This window comes from Gymnodraco acuticeps, unplaced genomic scaffold (genome assembly GCF_902827175.1).
Source record: "Gymnodraco acuticeps unplaced genomic scaffold, fGymAcu1.1, whole genome shotgun sequence".
NCBI lineage: Eukaryota > Metazoa > Chordata > Actinopteri > Perciformes > Bathydraconidae > Gymnodraco > Gymnodraco acuticeps.
Genome location: NW_022990652.1, coordinates 2,106,832 through 2,129,764, shown reverse-complemented (window position 1 = coordinate 2,129,764; position 22,933 = coordinate 2,106,832). Strand labels below are relative to the sequence as shown.

General features: G+C 40.0%; 1 protein-coding gene across 4 annotated transcripts in view; it reads left to right on the top strand.

Moving 5' to 3' along the window:
- The window catches only part of cntfr (ciliary neurotrophic factor receptor), a 259,028-nt gene that overhangs the window by 85,366 nt on the left and 150,729 nt on the right, over positions 1–22,933 (top strand). For 2 of the 4 annotated variants that reach the window (XM_034229505.1, XM_034229504.1), the window contains one exon: positions 11,127–11,208. In XM_034229505.1, the coding sequence (XP_034085396.1) occupies positions 11,127–11,208 (82 nt within the window). Of the gene's footprint in view, positions 1–10,835; positions 11,209–22,933 lie in introns of those variants that run through there. The other 2 variants (XM_034229503.1, XM_034229502.1) reach the window with 1 other exon arrangement.

The window sequence follows — 22,933 nt, the reverse complement described above, 5'->3', positions numbered from 1 at the left end:
CCACATATCCATCTCCAAGAGGAGCTTTACCAGCTTCAGTCCTTCTACATGATGACAAATTAACTTTGGCATTACACACTGCAGCTGATTCTCATTCAGAGGTTGTCACCGTCCCTGCTTGCTCATCGGCGTATCATCGTCATGGCGATTCCTCCGGGAAGCTCAGCTCTCTCTGCTGTGTGAAAATGGAAAATGCTGTCATCAGCGTTTACTGGAGGACACGGGAGAAAGAGAGAGGAGAGGGAAGGCCTGGGGAAGAATGATAGTGAATGACAGAGGTGACAACGCACGAGGTGAATATAGAAAGGTTGAGGAAACTCGGAGAGGATGACTGATAGGAGAGCAGCAGGTGGAAAGAGAAGGAAAAGGAAGACAGCCAGCTCGAGTTAAAATGTTGAATTATAGTGCTGCCGGGAGAAACAGGAAATAAGAGAAGACAGAGACAGACTTGCCTACAGGGCATGTGGCGGAGTGAGAGCGTTGACTGAGATAATGAATGGCTCTCCATAACACACACACAGTGAGTTTAGATAATGACATCAGTGTTAAGTCAGCGATGACTAAGTGTCCTCCAGAATAGTGCTGCTCAGCATTCGATGACTCTTCCTGGGGCGACTACATAAGTGTGATGTAAGATGACTTCCTGGGTGCTCAGCAGGTTTTCAGTGCATGCAGTTCACTCGTTTTATTCCGCGGAGCAGATCTAGCATACGACTTTAATAACGTGTCGTTTTTCTTTTTTTCGCATCCTAAGTAGAAGTGTCAAGGCTGGCATTGACCTTGATAAAGTGTCCTTAGCGAGACACTGATTCGCATCTACTCAAATGTACACAAAATGGGATCTTGCTGGAAAATGATGTATGTGCATGTATATTTGTAAAATACATGCATTTAATCACCCATCAAAGAGGTGCCTGCAAATAATCCTAACATATCACACTGCTTCTCTCTCATTTCAAGTTTGGGTTGACGCCTCAAAACACATCCTAGGACTCTTACTTGTTTTGTAAAGTTGTTTATGAGTTAAATATATAATTTTTTGGTATTAAGGATCGAGTGATTATCATTGTCACGATTCAGCGTTATTATAATTATCTGAATCGACAAATTAAAATAATCAGCGACTTTGGCTCTGATGCTTTGTCACAAGTCATTACTTTAAGGTCTCACTTGATGCCCCTCCCACATCACTTTTTGATTGGTCACATGTCACGAGTGTTAGCATATCAACACCTATCAAGTTGTTTAGGTCTATTTCAATACAAGTATAATGCATAGAATAGTTATTTATATACGTTATTGGGCTATATCACAGGAGGTGCAGAACATGAAACTGCTCATTTATAAAAAAGCACAATATTAATTATTGAAGTCTAATTTTTGTTGCAAGCTCGAGAAGCAAAGACACAGATGCCCTTGAACACTTTTTAAATTTTTTAAATTTTCATGCTTGAATTATTTCCATCTAAGAACTCACACACACACACACACACACACACACACACACACACACACACACAACTATTTCGGTCTTGTATTTGCTCAGAAAGAGGCAACAGACACTTAAGTGTACTTACGTGAATGCTCCAATATAGTGTTTATCTGGTTCCTGAGGTTCTCGGCCACCCAACTTACACTGTGTGTGCTTACTTACAATATGATGAGTGTGTGTGTGGGGCCTAAATGGCGTGTATATATACCAGTGTGTTCAAGGTTAAGTGCATATTTGTCTGCATCTTATCCACAACTTTTTTTATCGTTCCCGTAATGTGTGTGTGTGTGTGTAGTAGTACATGTCAGGGTTTGATTGCTAGGCCACCCAACGAATAGACGGACCTACACGAAGGTGATAGGAATCAAATCTACAAATAGCTGTGTGTGTGTGCCTTGTCTATGCTGCTACTGTATCCTATATATTTACTAAAGAGGCTTGGCAAACAAGTTGAGTAAACATACTGCTTTTAGTTTCCAACACACTAAGGGAAACCCTCAAGCTCACACACACACACACACACACACACACACACACACACACACACACACACACACACACACACACACACACACACACACACATTATCTTTCTCACACTGACACGTCACATACACGCTAATGCAATAAGGAAACTGTGTGTTTGTCTTTCAGTTTTAGCTCTGTGTGCAACTCTTGCTCCCATTACCCTTTTATGTGCACTTTATTTACTTTTCCACACATTTAAAACATATTGTTTTAATATATTAAACACCCATTGTAAGATTGTCAATTCACTCTTTCAGTCTTTACTACAACATATTTGTAAACCTTAGAGAAGGGGTTATTTGTCGTCAAGGTTATACCATCTCTATCCAAGATCTGAATGCTTTGTGGAAAGAAAAGCTTTGGACTGAAGGAAATCTCACATGGGCAGCCCACAAATCCTAACTCACCGTGTTATGTAGTGCATTTAAAACCCTCCTTTTCACCAGCTGAATATTAAATCCTAGTTTCTTCCACGAGGCTCTATTTGATCCTCAGCAAACTTGTTTTCCACCATCCACACACGCTGTATTTGCACTACAGTGATGCAGTAACATGTTCCCAGACTGAGGGGTTGAAACCTGTCTGGGCGAAAGCCAAGAGCCGGCCGGACCCTGCTGGATACTTGACATTTATTTATTTACAGAAGAAAGAAATGCCTCAGTATTTTTCCGTCACGCCTGCACGGCGGTCAGAGGAATAGGCAATTAGACGACTATACCACCCTTCATCCGAGCTCATTATTCACATCACAGAAGTGTTTGTAGATGTTAGATATCAGCGTTTCAGAGAGTCATATTGTGATTATTCGTTTGGTGAATGAATTCCATGGCAACAGAGCCTTAGGGCGGAAACAATAGAGATGTACTTTAGCTTTTTTGGGACGGTGAATTCATGACATATCTAAACGTATGGACATTTAATGTATGATCTTCATTCCCTGAGATACTCATTTCAGTATAATACTAATACGGGCACCCATTGAAAGGGGGGCTCGACTGATTTTTTTTATCAAGTCTGTTGGCAAGTCTTGGGAGAACTACTACATACGGGGAAACAAAGCTGATATGAAGCCCTTCGTGGCTACAGAGGGAGCCGAGTGAAGTCGGAGAAAGGATGACTTTTGAGTCGGTGTCGCTCTGGGTTGAAGAGAATATAAAAGTTTGAAAAAAAACATCTGGGGGTGGGAAAGAAGTGAGTTTACTGGACCCCTGTAGACTGATCCTTTTCTCCGCCTAATGCTACAGTATAGCATCTCGAGGCTACTTCAATCCAGGATGTTGGAATTTTAATAATCCATTATGTCTGCAACGGAAAATTAATGACGACTTAATTAAGAACAATTCAGATAAATACGTTGGTCATTTATGTAAATGAATGACAAACATTCACTGTTTACATCTTTGAGTGGCTGTACCCTAATGAATTATTATTGACACAAATTGGATCGGCTTGTTTCAGACACACAATCATCTGTTCCCTCCCGTGGTATTGTCAGCATTCAGAATTAGAATCAGGTTAATTGCCAAGGATTTCCCCGGGTGCTTTACATGTGCACACATAAACACAGCAAGAGGATTTAAAAAATACCTTTAAATTGCAAGTTTAAAATGTTAGGAAGATGTTAGGGGTGTCTCCTTATTAAAGGTGTGATATTATGTTAGTGCTTTAATCTGATACTCTCATTAACGGTTACTGTTTATTTGGGTTTTTGTATCTTAAGACCCTTTTTTGCTTTAGAATAAGATTCATGGGTTTCTAAACATTTCCAATAGAGATTATCATAAGCTTATGCCCTAACCATATTTACTTTCTATTCCATGTAGGAATAACACCTTATAGGTAGAGATGGCATCATGTAGCACCCTGCTGCTAAAAATGTTACTCTGAGTTGTTTACTAACAGAAGGTTAAGGTCGATAGTATTGAATTAGGGAAAGGTAAGGCAGCGTGTGTGTGTGCATACATATGTGTGTTTGTGTGTGTGTGTGCATACATATGTGTGTTTGTGTGTGTGTGTGTGCATACATATGTGTGTTTGTGTGTGTGTGTGTGTGTGTGTGCATACATATGTGTTTGTGTGTGTACACGTGTGTGTGTACACGTGCGTGTGTGTGTGTGTGTGTGTGTGTGTGTGTGTGTGTGTGTGTGTGTGCATACATACATATGTATGTTTGTGTGTGTTTCATACACCGTGGGCAAGCCCTCAACTCTGTTTCTGATTAACTCCCTGCAAAAACACCTCTGTTCGGCTCATCACAGTCCGTACATCACACACACACACACACACACACACACACACACACACACACACACACACACATACACATACACACACACACACACATGCTGCACAGCTCCTGGAGGCTCCCTTCCTTCACACAGGGGAGTCTACACCCATCATTCAAAGCCTCATAGACTTTAAGAATGCTGACACACACTCACACACACAGACACACAAAGTGCTCTGTTTTCTTAGCTTTGATACACTTATAGAGTTCAGAGGTGAGAGGGCTGGAGGTAACACAGTGTTTTTCCAGAGCTTTCTAACCACCTATATCTACTTCTACACACACAAGGAGGTCCAGATGGCTGCGTGGAGACAAAAACACTCTCACACACATACACTCCCATACACACACATCCATGCTCAAATACAAAAAAAAATCCCCACACCATCAGCACTCATATGAGATTTGCTACCTGACATAAGGCCCTGCCAGTGTTTAGGCATCGAGCCAAGTCAATGACCCAGTCTGCCATGTTTAATTATATTAGGCTTTAACATTAATTAAAGTCCGTGCTCGAATAACTCAGCTGGGTGACATGCTGTTTGATACTCATGGTACCTGTCACTGTAAATAGAGTTTGTAACTGTACCCTGCACATTATGTTGTATTGTGTTGTCATCCTTATTGTTGTTCTGTTGTTTTTATGTTACATGTGTAACTAATGTCCTGCAGGTCACCTTTGAAAAAGAGGTCTTTTGATCTCAAGGGGCTTCACCTGGTTAAATAAAGGCTACAAACAGAATACTACCCATAGATTATCCGACACAGCCCGAGAAGCCAAAGACTGCCCTAGGAGGGGGGTAGTTTGTGAACTGGCTACTAAATCTATCGCAGGTTAGATATCTGCAGCTGTGTGATGTGGGACCTTTACCCGAAAGGATTCATGATGCATAGTAGCTGATGTGTTCAGACTTCCTAAATCTCAGCCAGCTGAGAGCAGTCACATGTGATCAATGGCCAAATGTATCACTTGGAGCCAAGTACCGTCATCCACATGCAAGTCTGTGTGTGTGTTTACGGGTGTTTGTGCGACCCCTTGCTACCCCATGAGTCACGTTCTACGTTGTCTTTAGCGAGCAATTACTGCCGGAGAGACTGGAAAAGGTCAAAGCCGTCTAGCTATCAACACGCTGCAACAAAACTGTCCACATCAGTGTGTGTGTGTGTGTGTGTGTGTGTGTGTTTGTGTTGTACCCGAAATGCCAGCGGCCACACTATCACACCCGACGCTCGCCTGCCTCCACCGCCATCACCTCAGCGCTTGTGGCTAATCTGCAGCAATCCTGTATGATTGATGAGAGTTGGCAAGCAAAAGAGAAGCATTATGGGAATGAGGAAGTTGTATTATTGGATAGGGATCGTGACATTAAAGGTTTCAGTGGCCACAGTTAGGCGTGATTACGTGTTTGGTCGAAAAGGATCACCTGCAGGACAGTTATTGATGGATGAGGTGCCCAGAACCCATTTCTCCTCTTATTATGGCCGTCTGGGTCACAGCACAGTAAACTCATTAACATTTACTCTACAGGCACCGTTGGGGAGAGCTAAATGTTAATTATCTCCTGAAGCGTTGCGTAATAAAAAAGGATCACAACATTTTAAGTATTTTCTTCTTTTTTTTTCCAAAAAGGAAATTGTACTTCATTCCATTTCCCACATACTGCTTATTAACCATGTACATTTGTTATGTTTTTACGACACCTGTTGTATATTAAATTGTGCCAAAACATTTTAAGAAAAAGGAAAACAAACTAGACACTCTTTTCACTATTTCTATACAATATATCCATCTTATTTTTCACTTCTACTTGTGTCAATTCAATATGAAATGTGAATATGTGAAAATCTATGTAGTATTGTTAAGAAGTTGCGGACCACAAATTACCTTTAAAAAAATATATATATATTGATAGGCACAGTCTACTTTAGAAGGAGGTCTTACTGTAAACTGAAACTGGAAAGAAAACTATCCGACACAATTGCTTATCTTCATTTCCTTAGTAAAAAGCATTGCATGTGTATCATTGCCCCCAGGTAGGACGAACATGTCAAAAGTGAGTCGGTTCATCGAGTGTTGCACCGGACAGGGGTCTTCTATCTGCACAGAGGATCCTTTTGATGTAGGATTACCCCCTGGACAGGATGCCTTACTTTAAACTTTCAAGGTTCTACTTTTCATTTTGGTGACATTTCCCTGAAAGAGAGTTATTCGCCCTTCCTCCTTGTCCTTGGCAAGTTTTCCTGATGTGTTGCATCACAGTGGCATGATTCTGCGTGTCTTTGAAACACTTTCTAATTGGAAGAGTCTACTCCTTGAGGAGAAGTTTAAGCTTCAGGAATGGTGTGTGGCTGCCTGTTTTGTACCCTCCTTGCCTGCCATATTAGGGAACTATTTCCTGTTTATATGCATGGCCCATTCCTCCAGATGGTGGGTAGTGCCGCTGTGAGTTAGTACACAGAGCAAGCAGGCGGAGAAAGGTGTGATTTGACAGACTTGTAACATGCTCTATGGTGCCAGGCACACTGCTTTCCGTATCATAACAACAGGCAACCTCCAATTACGTCCCAGCAGGATAATGCACCACTGTCTCGGCATCATAGAACTGCCTGTCCATACATCTCAATTCAGTAAAAAGGCTAACTGAATAAGATATTTCCCTAACCTTTCACAATTAAATAAAGTGTTTATATATTAAGCAGGAGTAATTTTTACATGATGGGTATCTCACTTTGAAACAAAGCTCTGCCCACACAGTTTCCTGCTGTTGGCATCCTCAACAACATTTAAGATGCATTGTTTACATTGCACTTACATTATTATGTCTATATACATGCTTTTATTTAGTTTGATTCTATATGTTTACATCTTTAACTGTTTTATATTATATATTTTTTGTTGTATTATATATTTTTTTAAATGATTATATATCTGTTTTTGTTAAATTATTTTGAACTTTTATTTTATTCTTAAATAGAGCAATTGTCACAAAACCCAATTTCCCCAGGGATAAATATAGTATGCTGATTACGACTGATATGAGTCATCTATTGTTAGCTTCTATTGTATATTTAAAAGCTATTGTTAATGTTCCCAAAGGATGTAAAAACTCCACTCAAGCTTTAAATCAAAGCTAATTTATTACTCCTTTTTCTATTTTTTCTCTCCAGACATTTTCTATTTAAGACACTTTGCCGTCACAGGGGAATGTGGCCGTTTTGGTTTTGGGATAATGGACTTAAAAGGAGATGTACCCATTAAACATATGACTATAAGTGGACACACAGTTGTTATTTAAAGGGTAACATGTCCAAGTTTCCATTACTGGATGTTCCCTTGTGCCATTTGGCCAAACCCATGTAACCGTGTGATTGTGAACCATTGTGAGAGAAAGTAGACCAAAAGAAGGAGAGTGTGCATTTCTTTAAGAGAAGGAAGGATGCCTTTTATATTCTCTTCCACACCGACATGCACCCAGGCCCGCCTAGTGTATTTCCCTCCTGGCTTTCCAATTTAAATGCAAATGTTCCCAAATCGGACTCCACAAAAGACGCGGAGGCAAAAATAATTTGACGCAGCGATGAATTATATATTTTAATTAAGCAGCCAAAAAGAATCACGCCTATTCAGCCCTTTACCCCCTTCACGAAGAAATGAATAAATAAATATGGAAGAAGAAGGAGGAGAAGAAAAAGAAAGGAACAAATGGGTGGAAACAGGGAGGAGGGTTCATATTGAGTTTGTGTGATTGCAGCGCTAACCGCCTGTGGGCTGTCATTATATGAGCGATCTGAAGCTGTCACATATCAAAACTGTATTGTCTGCTGATAGACAGGCTAAACACCCCCACAGTTTCAAGCACACAAACACACACACACACCCAGAGAATCCAAAATGCATGCAAACACACACATTATTTGGATTTTGAAACCTGCACTTGAAGAGCAGAGATGGGGATTGTGAGGATCTGACAAGGGATGCAATTTTAATTTCACCCCCTGTCACTCTCCTCAATATCTGCTCAGATGAAATACACATGAGCTGCCAATCACTCACTCAAACAAATAGAAACACAAGCGCGCACACACTCAGTCTATCTCTCAATCACATGCACGCATGCAAACTTTTGAATCACAGGTGCAAAAACACTCTTTAATATATTATAAAGTCAAAAAAGACTTTTTTCCCTTGAAAGAGTCCCAGTACAAACAATCAGACCCATAAAAACTGAGATGTGGAATACAAAGTCTTTATTGTTGATTTTTAAGCCTCAGAGATAGTTTGCTTCTTAAAATGCTTTGTTGTTATGCTAAAAATATATCCGATATAATCTAGCGTTTCAGAATCAGTAAATGCCATTTAACGCCACTTGATATTTAATTTTGGAGCAGTTCTACATTTCAGGTTAAAGGGCCCCTTGTATGCTTTTTTCTGGTTTTCCCTTTCCTGAAGTGTGTTATATACTTTAGGTATTTGAGCATTTCATTGGTGTGCAAAGGCTGAAATCCCAAAGTTCCCTCCAGAGGGAGTTTCTCTCCCCCCGGTACATTTACATATATTGTTTTCCAGATACAGGTAAACTGAACATACTGTGATATAACAGCTGACTGAAGAATGCACAACATGTATCAGTATCTATGGTTTATATGTGTACCTCTGCTGGGTGACACTTTTGTCTCTCAAATACTGGTGTCTTGTCAATAAGACAGACAAAATATCTAAATGTCTGTAAGACAAATGGACGTTTGTGTGACATACTCAATTGATGTGACTTAACATGTACATGTTAAAGTTTTGCAGTTTCAGAAAACAAAGTACAAGAGCTTGATTTTTTTATACTTTTTTAAAAACATGATTTGATTTGTCGTCCATTCTCTAGTTCTTAAATATCTCTGAGTTGTATTGCCTTGTGACATGTTAGTGGTACTGTAAAAGCTTTTTAATGTTCTTGAACGTCTCTCTGTGATATTTCCAGATATGTTCCTATCTTCCCGAGTTGTTTAAACATGGTGTATTCTTGTTCAACCATTACAAATAGAGATGTGCAGGACATCACCTTAGGGAAAGAGACACATGGATACAGAGTGAGGAAGAGTGTGATATGGCAGAAGAAGAAAAGTGGAAAAGAGTCGAAGGAACACAGAAAAAAGCTAGCTGTGATGCTAAACAAAGAGCAAGAGGTAATGGAAGATGACAGCGGTTTATAACAGCTGGAGACTTGCTTCAAAAGAACAAGGAAATTCACTTTCCCCTCTTCGCCTCTGTTTGGAAGCGCTCACTGTTCTCCACATGCAGACACACACACCTTACTCAGCTGCGAGCAGACCCTGAGACAACCTTTGCCGTCGGGTAAAGGAGAGACAGCTGGCTCTCTTACAGAGTGGAGGACATGAAGGAGAGGCCATACTTTAATGGAAGGATCTGGGTTCAAGTCTTTTTGTTGGCAGGCATCCACACTACTGAAGTGTCCTTGGACACGATGGTGAACCACTTTGAGCTCCCATGGTGCACTTATGTCGTAGCTGACCTTCTAGTGGAAGCGAGTCGTTAAAAATGTTTGTTTTTCAATCGAGTCTGAAGCTTGTTAATCACCGTTAATAAGCTTGTTAATCAGTCTTTTGCTGTGCGCACAAACTGTATCTAGTCACCTCTCCATTAGAACAACATGCTACACAGATGTACTAGCTAACAAACTTCAACATTTCCATATTTAAGAAAAGTTGAATGTGTGGGAAATGTGCGTAATAGCCTTCATGCCAAGAGTTGAGTGGGATAGGGATGCACCATTGATATCTGTTCTGCTAGATATGAAGCTTACTGCTGGTTGTCTTGAAACTGGTTTGGACCAACACAAAGTGTGGCATTTAAAGCCAAATAAATGCTACTTCATTTTTTTTTTTAAATGTGCTTGTTGTGCGGATCATACAAATGACATATTAGGAGTTACTAAGTAAGCTTTGGCTCAGTTGTAAAGTGGATTTAGTTAGCTAAACACAGAGCATGGCTAACCAGTTTTTATGCTAAGATACAGTAGGTCCGCCAGATGGCTAGCGATTGTGTCATATTCACAACAGAGACGTTGGAGTTGCATCTGTTTACTCATCTCAACAAGGAAGCAAAATAGATGTTTCACAAAATGCTGGACCAAAATAAAGCAAACTCATGTATTTGCCAACATGTTGAATTATTCCTTTTTAAAATTGAATAAGGAACAAATGCAAGAAAGTAAAAGAAGAAGGAGCTCAAGAAGAGACAAAAGTACGATGAAACATGAAACGCCTTTCTCCTCCTCTGTCTTACCTAACCCTTAATAAACACGCACTTCCTACTTAAAAATAACATTTTCAGGTTATAAACGTGTTTTCAAGCAAGGCAACAATGAGTTGACGGCATGTTGTTCTACTTAAAATCTGTGTTTGTTTACAGTGTGCTATACCTTTAAGAGCTGCTGGCCAGAGCCCATCCCAGAGAGGATGGACCCATTTGGCTGATGACCAGAAAGGAAGAGACACATAAACAGAAGGAGAAAGAGAGAGAGAGGTTATACAGTGGAGAGGATAACAACAGTGAGAGAAAAAGTAAAGAAATAAGGGAGTTTGACGAGTTGGCAGGAGAAGGAATATCAGAGAGGCCACAGAAGGGATCATAACGGTGAAAGGAGAGATACAGAGAGAGGACAGAAAGCAGCTATCTCTCCATCTCCTCCATGCTGGTGTAGGCGTCTATGGGTCTGTCTGTCAATCAGGACGTCAGGCGGACACACTCGCTCACCGACTCTCGCACGCGCTGACCCTGATGATTTTGCTCTGTGTGTGTCTACAGATGGCAAACCTTGTGACATCGTTGTGCTGTGTAGTTCTGGCCGCGGTGGTCGTAGCCTACGCTCAGAGGCGCAGTCAGCTCGGTGAGTACCTTCTTCTTTATTATACTGTTCAGGCCTACTCTTTTTGTTCGCTGTGACCTTTTCTCAAAAAGTGGCTGACATATTGTTCTATGCTCCTCTTTTTTATCAACCTTAGCTGCTCTTATAACCCTCAACTCAGAAATGTCACCTTCTTTGTGTTCAAATTGTCTTCTATGCGCTGTTATTGGAAGTTTTTCTTCTGCTTTTGTAACATCAAATATATTCACTTACAAAGCCAGTGGCTTAACTTGTTAGCATCTTAAACTTGTTTGTATTTGTCTTTGATGGTTGTTTTCTGTGATTTAGTCTTCCATGGGTGATCTAGTAGTCCATGGGTCATTAGGGTAAGATGTAAAGTGTGTTTCTGTGTGATTTAGCTCCGTCATTTAGCCAGTTGCTGGTTACTCACTGTGAGGTCAAAGGTGTTGCAGAAAAGTGGAAATGTAACGGTGAGAAAGCCTTGGGGGAATTCACTTCTCCAGGCATACAAACAGCCACACAATAGCAGAACAAATGAGCTTGTCATCCATTGCTGCAAGGTGCTAATATTTTGGACACATTACCAACAAAGAAGCCAGTCAGGTCAATGGATGATCATGAGTGTTTCAATGGAGGGTGAAAAAAAGAAGCAGAAAAAGACCAACATAATGCGGTGATGGCTCTTCTCAGAGTTCACACAAGATGCATGACTATACATTAAACCGCATGTGCGTTTAACAGGGGAGTCAATTTGTCACTTGACTTTTTAGGGAATAATGGCCTTGGTCATTAGCCAATGAGTTCGGGTTGTTTTGAGTCAGCTGACCCAAAGAAAGATTCCCCAGTGACGCACATCACTGTCACGAGGGTCCTACACACACACACACACACACACACACACACACACACACACACACACACACCACACACACACACACACACACACACACACACACACACACACACACACACACACACACACACACAAGCACACACAGACACACACACACACACACACACACAGACGTGCACAAACAGAGAAGAAATGGCTTACGAAATAGGAATGTTGTCCTTAGGGATTAGGTGAATGCAGCACAGAAGGTAGGTGAACGAGGGAGATGGAAAGACAAACAGAAGATGGAGAAGTGAATAAAGACTGGATGAAATTGAGAAAATTGAAAAAGGTTTGAAGGCAAACGAAAACAGACGGATTGAGAATGAAAGTCAGGAGGAATAACAATTGATGCTAGATGGGAAAGAGTGCGAGGCAAAGCACTGGGAAATGAAAACCCTACTACTTCTTCCTCAAATAATTGTAAAACTTTATTTACTGAATCAATTAATACATTTAAAAGGGTTTTATATGCATTATTTTATTTGTACACTAATATTTGTTTAAATATGAGAGTGCCTCAGGGAAATTTTTTTGCAGTCCAACCCAAAAGTTGACAATTCACACTTGACAGAAAGCCAATGGCATTTTTCCATTGGATTTCATATTTATGCAGCTAATAAGCTTATCAAAGGAGAAGTTTGTAATAGCAAGTTATTCCGCATAGATGTACACCACTTTTATGATTTTAAACTTTATTTCAATTGTCTGAAGAAAAAGCTATAATTTCGCTAAACGACCACGTTTATTAACCACATTTAGCCACCTGTTAGCATCGCTATCTTTAAGAGACGTACAATCTTCAACATTTAGAAGGGACTATTTACTGACAAAAGTTAAAATATTTGAACCTTGTGTTAAGGACTGACTTTATTTTTATGAAATGTATAACCCAATCTAAAAACAGGATATACCTGCCGTGCTAATATGCTAACTGACTTTCGTGTTTAACATCTCATCCTTGCCGCATTTAAAAAATGTTATGAAACTGTTTTCTACAGACTTCCTTGTGTATATACGGTATTTAAGAAGTGTTTGTTTAAACCTAAGCTGTCTTACTGATTACTCCTCCTTATCTATTTTTATATTTTGCGCTATGCCTAAAAGCAGAATTGAAGAGAGCATTCAAAAGGAAAGAAAGAATACAGTGAAAGGGCAACACTTAAGGGAATAAGAGATATGGAAAGAGGGAGGAATACATATTACCCGTAGAAGAAAGAGAGCTGTCAGGTCTATCTTTGGGTAGAATTGTGTGTGTGTGTGTGTGTGTGTGTGTGTGTGTGTGTGTGTGTGTGTGTGTGTGTGTGTGTGTGTGTGTGGGTGTGTGTGTGTGTGTGTGTGTGTGTGTGTGTGTGTGTGTGTGTGTGTGGTGTGTGTGTGTGTGTGTGTGTGTAGTGTGTGTGTGTGTGTGTGTGTGTGTGTGTGTGTGTGTGTGTGTGTGTGTGTGTGTGTGTGTGTGTGTGTGTGTGTGTGTGTGTGTGTGTGTGGAGGGGGTGTACTGTCTGTCACTTTCTTTTATGTTTCTTGCTATAAGAATCAACTGCCAAATGCACACTCACACACACAACCCACACATCAATATACAGTATATCATAAGTTACTTAACATCAATTACAGGTATGCAGATTTGCAAGCAAGCACGTATACACACATATATATACACACATGATTCAGCACACACACACATCATCTGCCTGTCTTGGAAAGTGCCTTGTTTCACTGACAAATCTCGTATCCAGTTTGATTGACAGATTGTCCCACTTGGCCAAAAGAGCATGCAACGCACACACAACAATGCATGCTCACACACACACACACACACACACACACACACACACACACACACACACACACACACACACACACACACACACTCTGTCTTCGTTTGTACTAGTGCGTGTGACACGGAGTGTATAGGAAATCCATTTGGGACTTCATAATTAATGGCAGCAGTGCATTGCGGTACAAAGACAATAAGAAACACGGGTAGAACTCACCCTCAGACTGAGTCATGCAAATAGATACAAGCTCCAAGTACACAGAAGTCAATGTTGTCTCGGAGGGAGGATCAAATGGGAGGTGAAAGAGAGCCAGACACACGAGAGGGTGGATCAAGACGGGGCGCAGAGACGGAGAAGCAAACATGACAACATATCATTGACAACAAATTGTGAGTATTAGATAAGAATGGTCATGAAGACATACATATTTGAATGTATTATATAAGGGAATCTGTTGTTACCCCTTTTGTGTCAAATAAATGCGTTTCTTAAATATTAATTTAAAGAATCATAAAACATTACAAATAATAGTACTATATTAATGTACGTGGCATTTTCATACTCAACATGCAGCTGCAATTGCTCTAGAAAAGTACAAATGCTAATGTGACAAATTAAAACAAGAGCAAACTGACAATAGATTGGAAAATGAAGAGACAATAGATGATCAAATATATAGGGAAATCAAATATATGTTTATATATAACGCTAATTTTAGAAATAGTTTGCAGCTGATTTGTAGCTCAGGAAAGAAAATATGTCACCTCTTCTCTCAATTGGATTGTTATCCTCGAACAAGTGTTGTTTCTCCTATAACCAGAACACAAACAAATACACTAGAATGGGAGCAGGAAGACCTCTGCCAAGGCTGTTTCCATAGGTGAAGAAAATGATGTGTGTGTCCACCTCCAAACTCTCATTTTCTCCTTAGCCAATTCTTCACCCATTCCACCAAGTTTCGTGAACATTGGGCAGTATTTCATGTAGAATTTGTAACATACAGCCAAACAAACCACCCAAAAAACAAACAAACAAACCCGAAATGGAAATCATAACCTCTTTGGTTGAAGTAAAATAGCTTCATTCATTAATTTGCATTAATTTAAATAACGTCAAGGCTATAAAGCAGTGGTCGCCAACCAGTCGCGATCTACCTGCACCACATCGCGGACCGTTAAAAAAAAAAGTAACAAAATAAATAAAAATAAAATAAAAATAATAATGTTTGAAAAATACGTTTTTAGATGTAAACCTATCATCCACCACCCCGTTAGCAGGTGCCACTTGATTGACGTATATTTGAGACACCTCAATAATATAATACATTAACCGTGCTTTACGTGAACCTCATCATGACACAAGAGAGGACGGCAGTACTGCAATTTCCCGTGCTCAGTGAATGCAACAGAGGCAAGTCACCAGACCAATCAGAGAGTTGCATGGAAATACACGTGTGCTTGTGTCATTCAAGCTCGGATCTGTGTGTGTGTGGCAATAGCGCATTTAGTGTGATAGAGAGAGGGAGAGAGAGGGAGAGAGAGGGACCGGTGCTAGCGGGGACCGTGATGTTAGCATCTGGTTAGCTAGCTGCACTAACGGACATAAGGAGCTGTTTCCACAACAAGCTGGAGGAGAGTCCTCCCCTGTCAGACTGAGGGGCTCAGGTGAGCTAAAGGACTCTGAGTGTTTAGAACGGTTTTTTCACAAATTATTCAAAAGATTATTTCCGCGGCATGATCATTATAGTTATACAAACAATAAGAGAATAAATGAAAAACAGGTATGAAATAATATATGGAATATACAGTTTAAAAGGGGAGTGATTTGTAAAATATCCATAAAGAAAAAGAAAATCTGTTTACAGTTCTGTTTCATATGGGTGCTGAGAGAGGTATCCATAGTTATGTTCTCTGTATTTTATATGTTTGTGTTATGTGTTATGTGTAACATTGCAAATGAGATTTTATCTCAATGCTTTTTATCTGGTTAAATAAAGGTTAACATTTTTTTTTAAATAAAATAAAAAAAACTCAGATGCAATTAGACTATATAAAAGGCCTCAAATTGGAAGCACTGTCTGGGCCGTCTTTTTCACTCAATTCTGCAATAGGTAGATCTCGCCTTTCACCTAGGCCGAGGTCGGTGATCTTGGGCTTAAAAAGGTTGGTGACCACTGCTATAAAGGATACTCCTGCGACCTGCAATTAGCCATATATTTTACTGACAAATGTACTATATGTCATTTAAAGGGGACCTATCATGCAAAATGCACTTTTGTACGTCTTTTATACATGAATATGTGTCCCCGGTGTGTCAGGGCACTCACCAAAACACAACCTTCTCTCTTTTCCTCCATACCCAAATCTCTAAAAACAGGGCTGCAACGGATCTTATACAGACTGATACAGATTTGAAATAACTCTGACGTCAAGAACGAGGAGCTCCGCCTATATGGGCAACTCTCCACCTATCAGGAGGAGACATCCACGGCCATTGCCGTTCGAAAACGCTGGAGACGCTGTAGTACATATGCCAGGCCTGTAGGTGGTGCTGTAGTCTGCCACAAAAGCAGCGAAGAAGACTTCTCACAGAATCAGCCCTTACAAAAACAGGACTAAAAAAGAGCAAATGGAGCGAAATGAGGCATGGCTAAAATGCATGATCTGTTTGGTATTTTGAAAAAGAAAATGTGCAGACATGTTTTATATAGGTATGGCCCTACAATATATTATTCAAATATAGCATGATAGGTCCACTTTAAAGTATGTTTCCACCAGTATCGCACCATTCCTTCAGAAACAACACTTTCCCGCAGCAGCAGAGAAACTATTTTTCTAATACTAAGGAAAGTTCATTGAATGTGTCATTTCCATTCAGCGTTTGTATTGTGATTCATTTTGACTCAAATTAAAAAAGAAACTCCAGCACAGAAACCTTGGCAGTGGAAACGACAGACCCTTAATGAAACATCACTTTAAACAACTGAGGAAAAAGAAAATAATTGAAAGCTATAAACCCGCTGAGAGAAAGGGATTGAGAATCAGAGGTCGTGCCAATTTACGCTTCCTTGAATATGAATCTGACTTTTGATTGCCGATGAATTATAGACAATGAGGTGCTTAGAAAGGGGTACGGGGGGATATTGTGTGGGTGGGAAAGACACAATACAGATCCGGGGGAAAGACATGAGAGAATACTGAACAGATGACAGATGCAGAGACTACATTTCGAGAGCGTGGGAGAAATGGAGTCATGGAGCGGCAATGCTGATAACAGTCAGATATTTAGACAAGATTTTTTATAGTTTATAAATACACAAATAAAATGTTATTCTAATGTAAAGGCAAAGCATTGCTTTCACTTCAAAATAAACTTTGAAGCTAACATTACAAACCAAAAGTCCTACTGATCTGTCTGCAAGCATTTCCTGACATATTTAAAGGTTTTAGCTATCCTTAAGAAGGATGCTAAATAGCCACCTTAAAACCTTCCTTTGATTAAGGAGTAGGCGAAAAACATACCTTCAATGATCCATTTGTATTCTTTAGTATTAAATGGAAAGCAGATAAATACATGGTTTTAATGCAAACACATGTATAGCTTTATAGTCATGTGTCTTTGACTGTAATGTGTCTTTGACTGTGTATATATATATATATATATACATATTTGCACACATGTTTTTATATTTTACATACATTTGTTTTTATATTCGGGATTGTGGGAAACAGTATTTCGATCTCTCTGTCTGTACACACAAACAGGAAGATTTACAATAAAGTTGACTTTGACTTCTTTTGACTTTGATAGTCCCAAAGTGACGAGGTGAGCGACGTCAGTATTTGGGTTATCAGATATTCACAGAAATGCAGATTTTATAGCTTGTCCAGACACTAAACTATAAAGTAATATATTTAATTACAGCTTGAATTCATATAACAGCCTCTGCATTGCACATTTTAAAGCTGTCCTCAAATAATTGGTTGAACCTTTCAAAAATGATATCAACTACAGTTGCCCCATAGGAAAACATTCCCTGCATGTTCACACGTCAGAAAAATGATATTCTTAATTTAAACTAAACACGTTCCTCTTGGCTGCTCTTGATGTCTCTGTTCCTTCCAGCTAACTATATACCAAACCATATATACATGTAATGTACATTGTATGTACATTACATACAATGGAAATCCTCTCCTGCATCGAGAACCTGAAGATTGATCACAAACACGGCCAAACAAGCCTTTATTTTCTTGCACTATTCGTCTTAATCTCACTTTGTCTCTCTTTGCATCTCTTATGGTCTCTCTGTTTGCCCTGATTCCTTCTTCATCTGTCTCTCTGTGTGTTTCTCCCTCTATCTCATTTAAATCCTGAGATATACCAGAATGTCCTCGCCAAAGCAATACAATGTCATTAACAGGGTGCCTTACACAGTAAACACTAAGAACAAGCACAACATGAATACCAATGAGCATTGAGGAGGGGGAAAACAAAAGGGAATTAGACACAGGATGACGATCTGGTGCAATTGAGATTGTTTTCTTTCAGTTTGAGTGAATTTCCTATTTCAGTTTTTCGTTTTTTTATGACATCCTCGCCCCCACCAGCACCGTCTTGCCCTGCAGTGTGTGTGTGTGTGTGTGTGTGTGTGTGTGTGTGTGAACATGGTGACATCATGCTGTTGACGGAGAGAGCAAGTTATTTATGGGAGTCCATATCCTGATTGAGAGACAAACGCTCCCACTCATAATCATTCCCTCCATCATTCTCCCTCCCTCACTCCCTTTAAGTCTTTTATATGCCTCTATATTTCCTCTCCCATCCCGCCTTATTCTTCCTCTACTTCACTGTCCGCATCCTTGTTTTCCTTTTCCTTTGTATCCACCGTCCTCCTTCCTTTTAATTTCTTTATTTTACTTCCTGTCTCCGGATCGTTTTCCTCCTTCACTCCACATCCTCCCATCTCTCACTCCATCACCCAAGTGGTCAATGGCAGATTTATCGGCCATGACATCATCAGCCGCTGACGCTATACACTGCCGCCACCAAATGTTTTTGTTTATTGCTGAGCTTCTTCGCCTCACACCCGTTCCATCTAATTAGTATGGACAGAGAAGCGAGAGGAGAATAAGAGACAGAGGGGGAGTAGGAGGTTAACTCTCACACTAATTCCATGGTATTACAACTGTCAAAGCTGTTTATGTCTTGCACATTCAACACATGGTGCTATGAGTTCTCCTACATGCCTGGGCGTACGCTTTGCTACACTGTAGCCTTATTTACCCACACCCATGCCATGTTAAGTGTTCAAATTAAATGAATACTTGCGTTTCTTTAACCCCTTCCCTTCATGTTTGACAGCAACGTTTAATCGAATTCACTTGCATGTGCACATACAGGCGGACACAATTAGCAGGAATAGCTACTGCACTCCATAGACAGTAGTTAGTAGATCTCTATTATTTGATGTACTATTATGTAATAGCGTCTTTTCAGGTCATTTTCTATTTGTTCACTCATTATAACTAGTCTTTACATGTCAGAAAAGTGAGAATTCATCAAAACTCTAGCTTATAGTCCGAAAGCAAATGTAATATATCATGTAGGAATAAAAGTTACTCCTGTAATTGCAAATATTTGTTGTCTTAATGCAGCATTTTGATGCACTTGTACCCAAACATTGGTGAATTTCTTGTTCAAGAGATTTCCATAATAACACACACATTACAACATAGAAGCAAATATAATTACAAGCCATGTAAGACAAAGTCATTTAGGTCTTTATGACAACACAAAGAGATATAAGACTATTACGTTTCATGCTGGCCAAAAAAAAAAGACAAATTTAGACAAAGATAGAAGAGACTAGATGTCATTAATTATTCATGAAACGTAACTACTACTGTAGATAAGTAAATAAGCAGAGAGACTGATGTATGTGTAGTGTGTGTGCATGCATGTGTAAGCCATGTATGTGCCGGCAGGGAACCTCTATGGCACTCATTATCCTGAGTAGCACTCAGTGTAATCACTGTTCCCTGTTTGGCACGCTGTCTGTATTCAATTGAAGATGGAGCTCAACCGATTGATTGACTGACTGGATTGGCAGATGGATTACAGTCAGACTGACTGGATGACTGGCAGGGAGGCGAAGTGAAGCACAACTAATCCTATTCAGTCACGGCTTTGAAATGCAAGATACAAAGGAAAACAGGACGAAAAGAAGACAACAATAGCATTTTATTGTAATTGTTCTTCTACTTTATATTCATGTTTCCCGGTTTTAAGAATGCTTGCTTTTATTCGTAATTTTATTTTTCTCTTACCAAATTATACATCTTCTCGAGTGAAAGCAACAATATCACATTTAAAGTTCTACTTTTTTTATTTATACAGTTCTGTGTGCCTCAAACAATCCATAAGGAAGTACAATAATGAGATAAAGGATTTTTTTTTTGGCACTTTAATTAAATATGCTGTTTGTTTACCCAAGTGGGATCACTAGCCAAATAAATGCCATTATGGAAACCAATGCAACCCCAACCCTGAGCCACTTGATTCACCAGCTGATTTCACTGTTGGCTGGCTCCATGGTTGACAACGTGTTTAGTCAGCTGATTGGCGGACAAGTTCTTGTTGGTTTGCACAGCGTAACAGTATCGCATCCCTTCTGGAGGACCTCCAAGCGGGAAGATTGAGTGACTAGCCGACTTAGTGCCTGTCTGATTCCAGTCACACTGAGAAGATACAGCAGCTGATTGAGTGGCTGATTGACACTGATATCGAGGTTACATTGTTGCCTTTGGAGTGGGGTTTAGATTATACTACTGGATGGATTGGGAAAGAGGTATTTAGGAGAGAGACAAAAGAACAATTGTTCATATCTTTTTGAGTGCTAATGCAATACACTGTAAGTGGCTTCCGGAGAGGGTAGGGAGAGGAGGAAGATGTTGCAATACTAGCGAGATACTTGCGACTTTTTAAAGAAAAGAGAAATATAAACAGTGTGTAGAAGGTTTTTAGTTGAAACAAATAAAGAGAGGTAGAGAACAAAATAGGAAAGTTGGCAAATGTTGTTTTCTTGGATTGGCATGAGTACTGTTAACTGTTAGGCCATTCATTACGGTGGGTATATCTCTATCTTCAGCAAATTACTCATGGTATTAACACTAAATTGGAGCTACATTAGGCAAACATTGATATTTTATCAACCTGCTATGACAAATAAAGATGCCCCTACTTGGACACAGAAACATTTTCATCCTTTTTGTCAATCAGCTTGCATTTTCTCTCCTAAGTATGTGCCATTTATAGTAAATCTGATTGATAGACAGACAAAATGTGAGATATGAGGACACACATATCCACAGATTCCATTATTGTTTAGTAGTGAATAGTAGTGTCAGTTATTGGTCCAGTATTGATGCAGGGTTCCCGACTGTCTGATACAATCTGTCTGGTAATGGACCATTTCCAACCAATCACTGACCTTTATTCTACGATACGGAATCTCCCCATCTCACTGTGGCGGACTGTGTGCATGTGCATGTATGTCCTAACCAGCTCTTCAAACTCATGTATTTAATTAAAGGGATTCAAAGTAAGGTTGTCTTTCATTGATGGCTCCTTCCCAAAACAGTAGGGATGCTCCGATCGCCAATTTCGGGGCCGGAATCAGTATCGGCCGATACCGATCGCCGATCCGACCGAGTGGGCGGGTCCTAAATGGAAGATTTAAACATCACTTTAAATCTTCCATTTAAAGTGATGTTTAAAACTCAGTTAATGGGGCTCATTCACTAGAGCTTCCACAAACAACAATCAACTTAATTATTACATTCAAATGATGTACATTATTCAAGTTTACATTCACTTTGGATAATAACACGGGAGAAATTAGCAGAAGCACTCTCTTTTCCTCTCTCCCTCTCTCTAAGTGTGTTAGGTCTAACTCTTACGGTACGTCCACACAGCAGCTTTTCAAAAATCTTGAAAATCTTGGAGCTGGGCGTGTCTGAACGCTTGGGGATTTTTTGCGACCAACAACCAATCACATGAATCTCCCGCCCCCGACATACAAAGCAAAAAAACCCGGGGATTTTATGCGAGCAATATATATAGGCTAGGCTATATATATAAACTCCCCAAACAGGTGAAAACCTACCAGTTTCACCCACTGTCTCTGCCACCTCCCTCCATGCCTGGTTCCTCCGGTTTGTATCCCGTTAATAGTTCTGGTCGTAAAGAACCGGGTGATTTGCTACCGTAATTTCTCGTTTGGAATATGAGGAAATGAACTGCGGTCTGGTTCTCCCTGTGTGTGTGTTTCGCTGCGCTTACCTGTCCGGCGGGCGGAGCTGCATGATTTCTGCTTCACACACGTTGCATACCGCTATTTTACTGTCTTTTTCGGACACCTTAAAATAATGCCAGACCGGTGAAGCCATTTTGGCGAGCTTGTTTTGCCGCACACAGAGAAAAGTGTCATGTATTTTACGTCATGCGATCGGCTCTCGCGATCGGCATGTTTAGAGAGCACCGATCGATCGGTAGAGAGTGAGTATCGGCCGATCTCGAACGGTGACCGATCGATCGGAGCAACCCTACAAAACAGAATTCAAACCATTACATTACCAACACACTAAAGGGTCAAGATATTGCAGAATCCAGTTCCTTTGCAAAATCACCCCCCATGACATTGTGCCTGTGTCCTTGTAACATTGAAAAGGACAAGAACACAAATTAATGAACAACATGTTTTGTTCACTGCCTGTCTTCATCAACCTCATCCTCATACCTTCCCCCCTCTATTAGAATCACTTTTATTAACACCATTAACACTCGCCACCTTTTTCTTCCTCTTTCCTTGTAGTCTCTTTCTGTCTTTGAAGCACACTCTCAAGATGAAAAACTGATGTAGGACGATCATGTGAACCAGCGTGCTCTCACAATGGCTAGCACAATTCATCAACAGAGCAAAATGATGTGGCTATGCTGCTGCTGGTTTGTGTGTTGCTTAATGTGAGTCATTATTGGAAGTGTATTCTAATGAGACTTACAGCAGGTCACA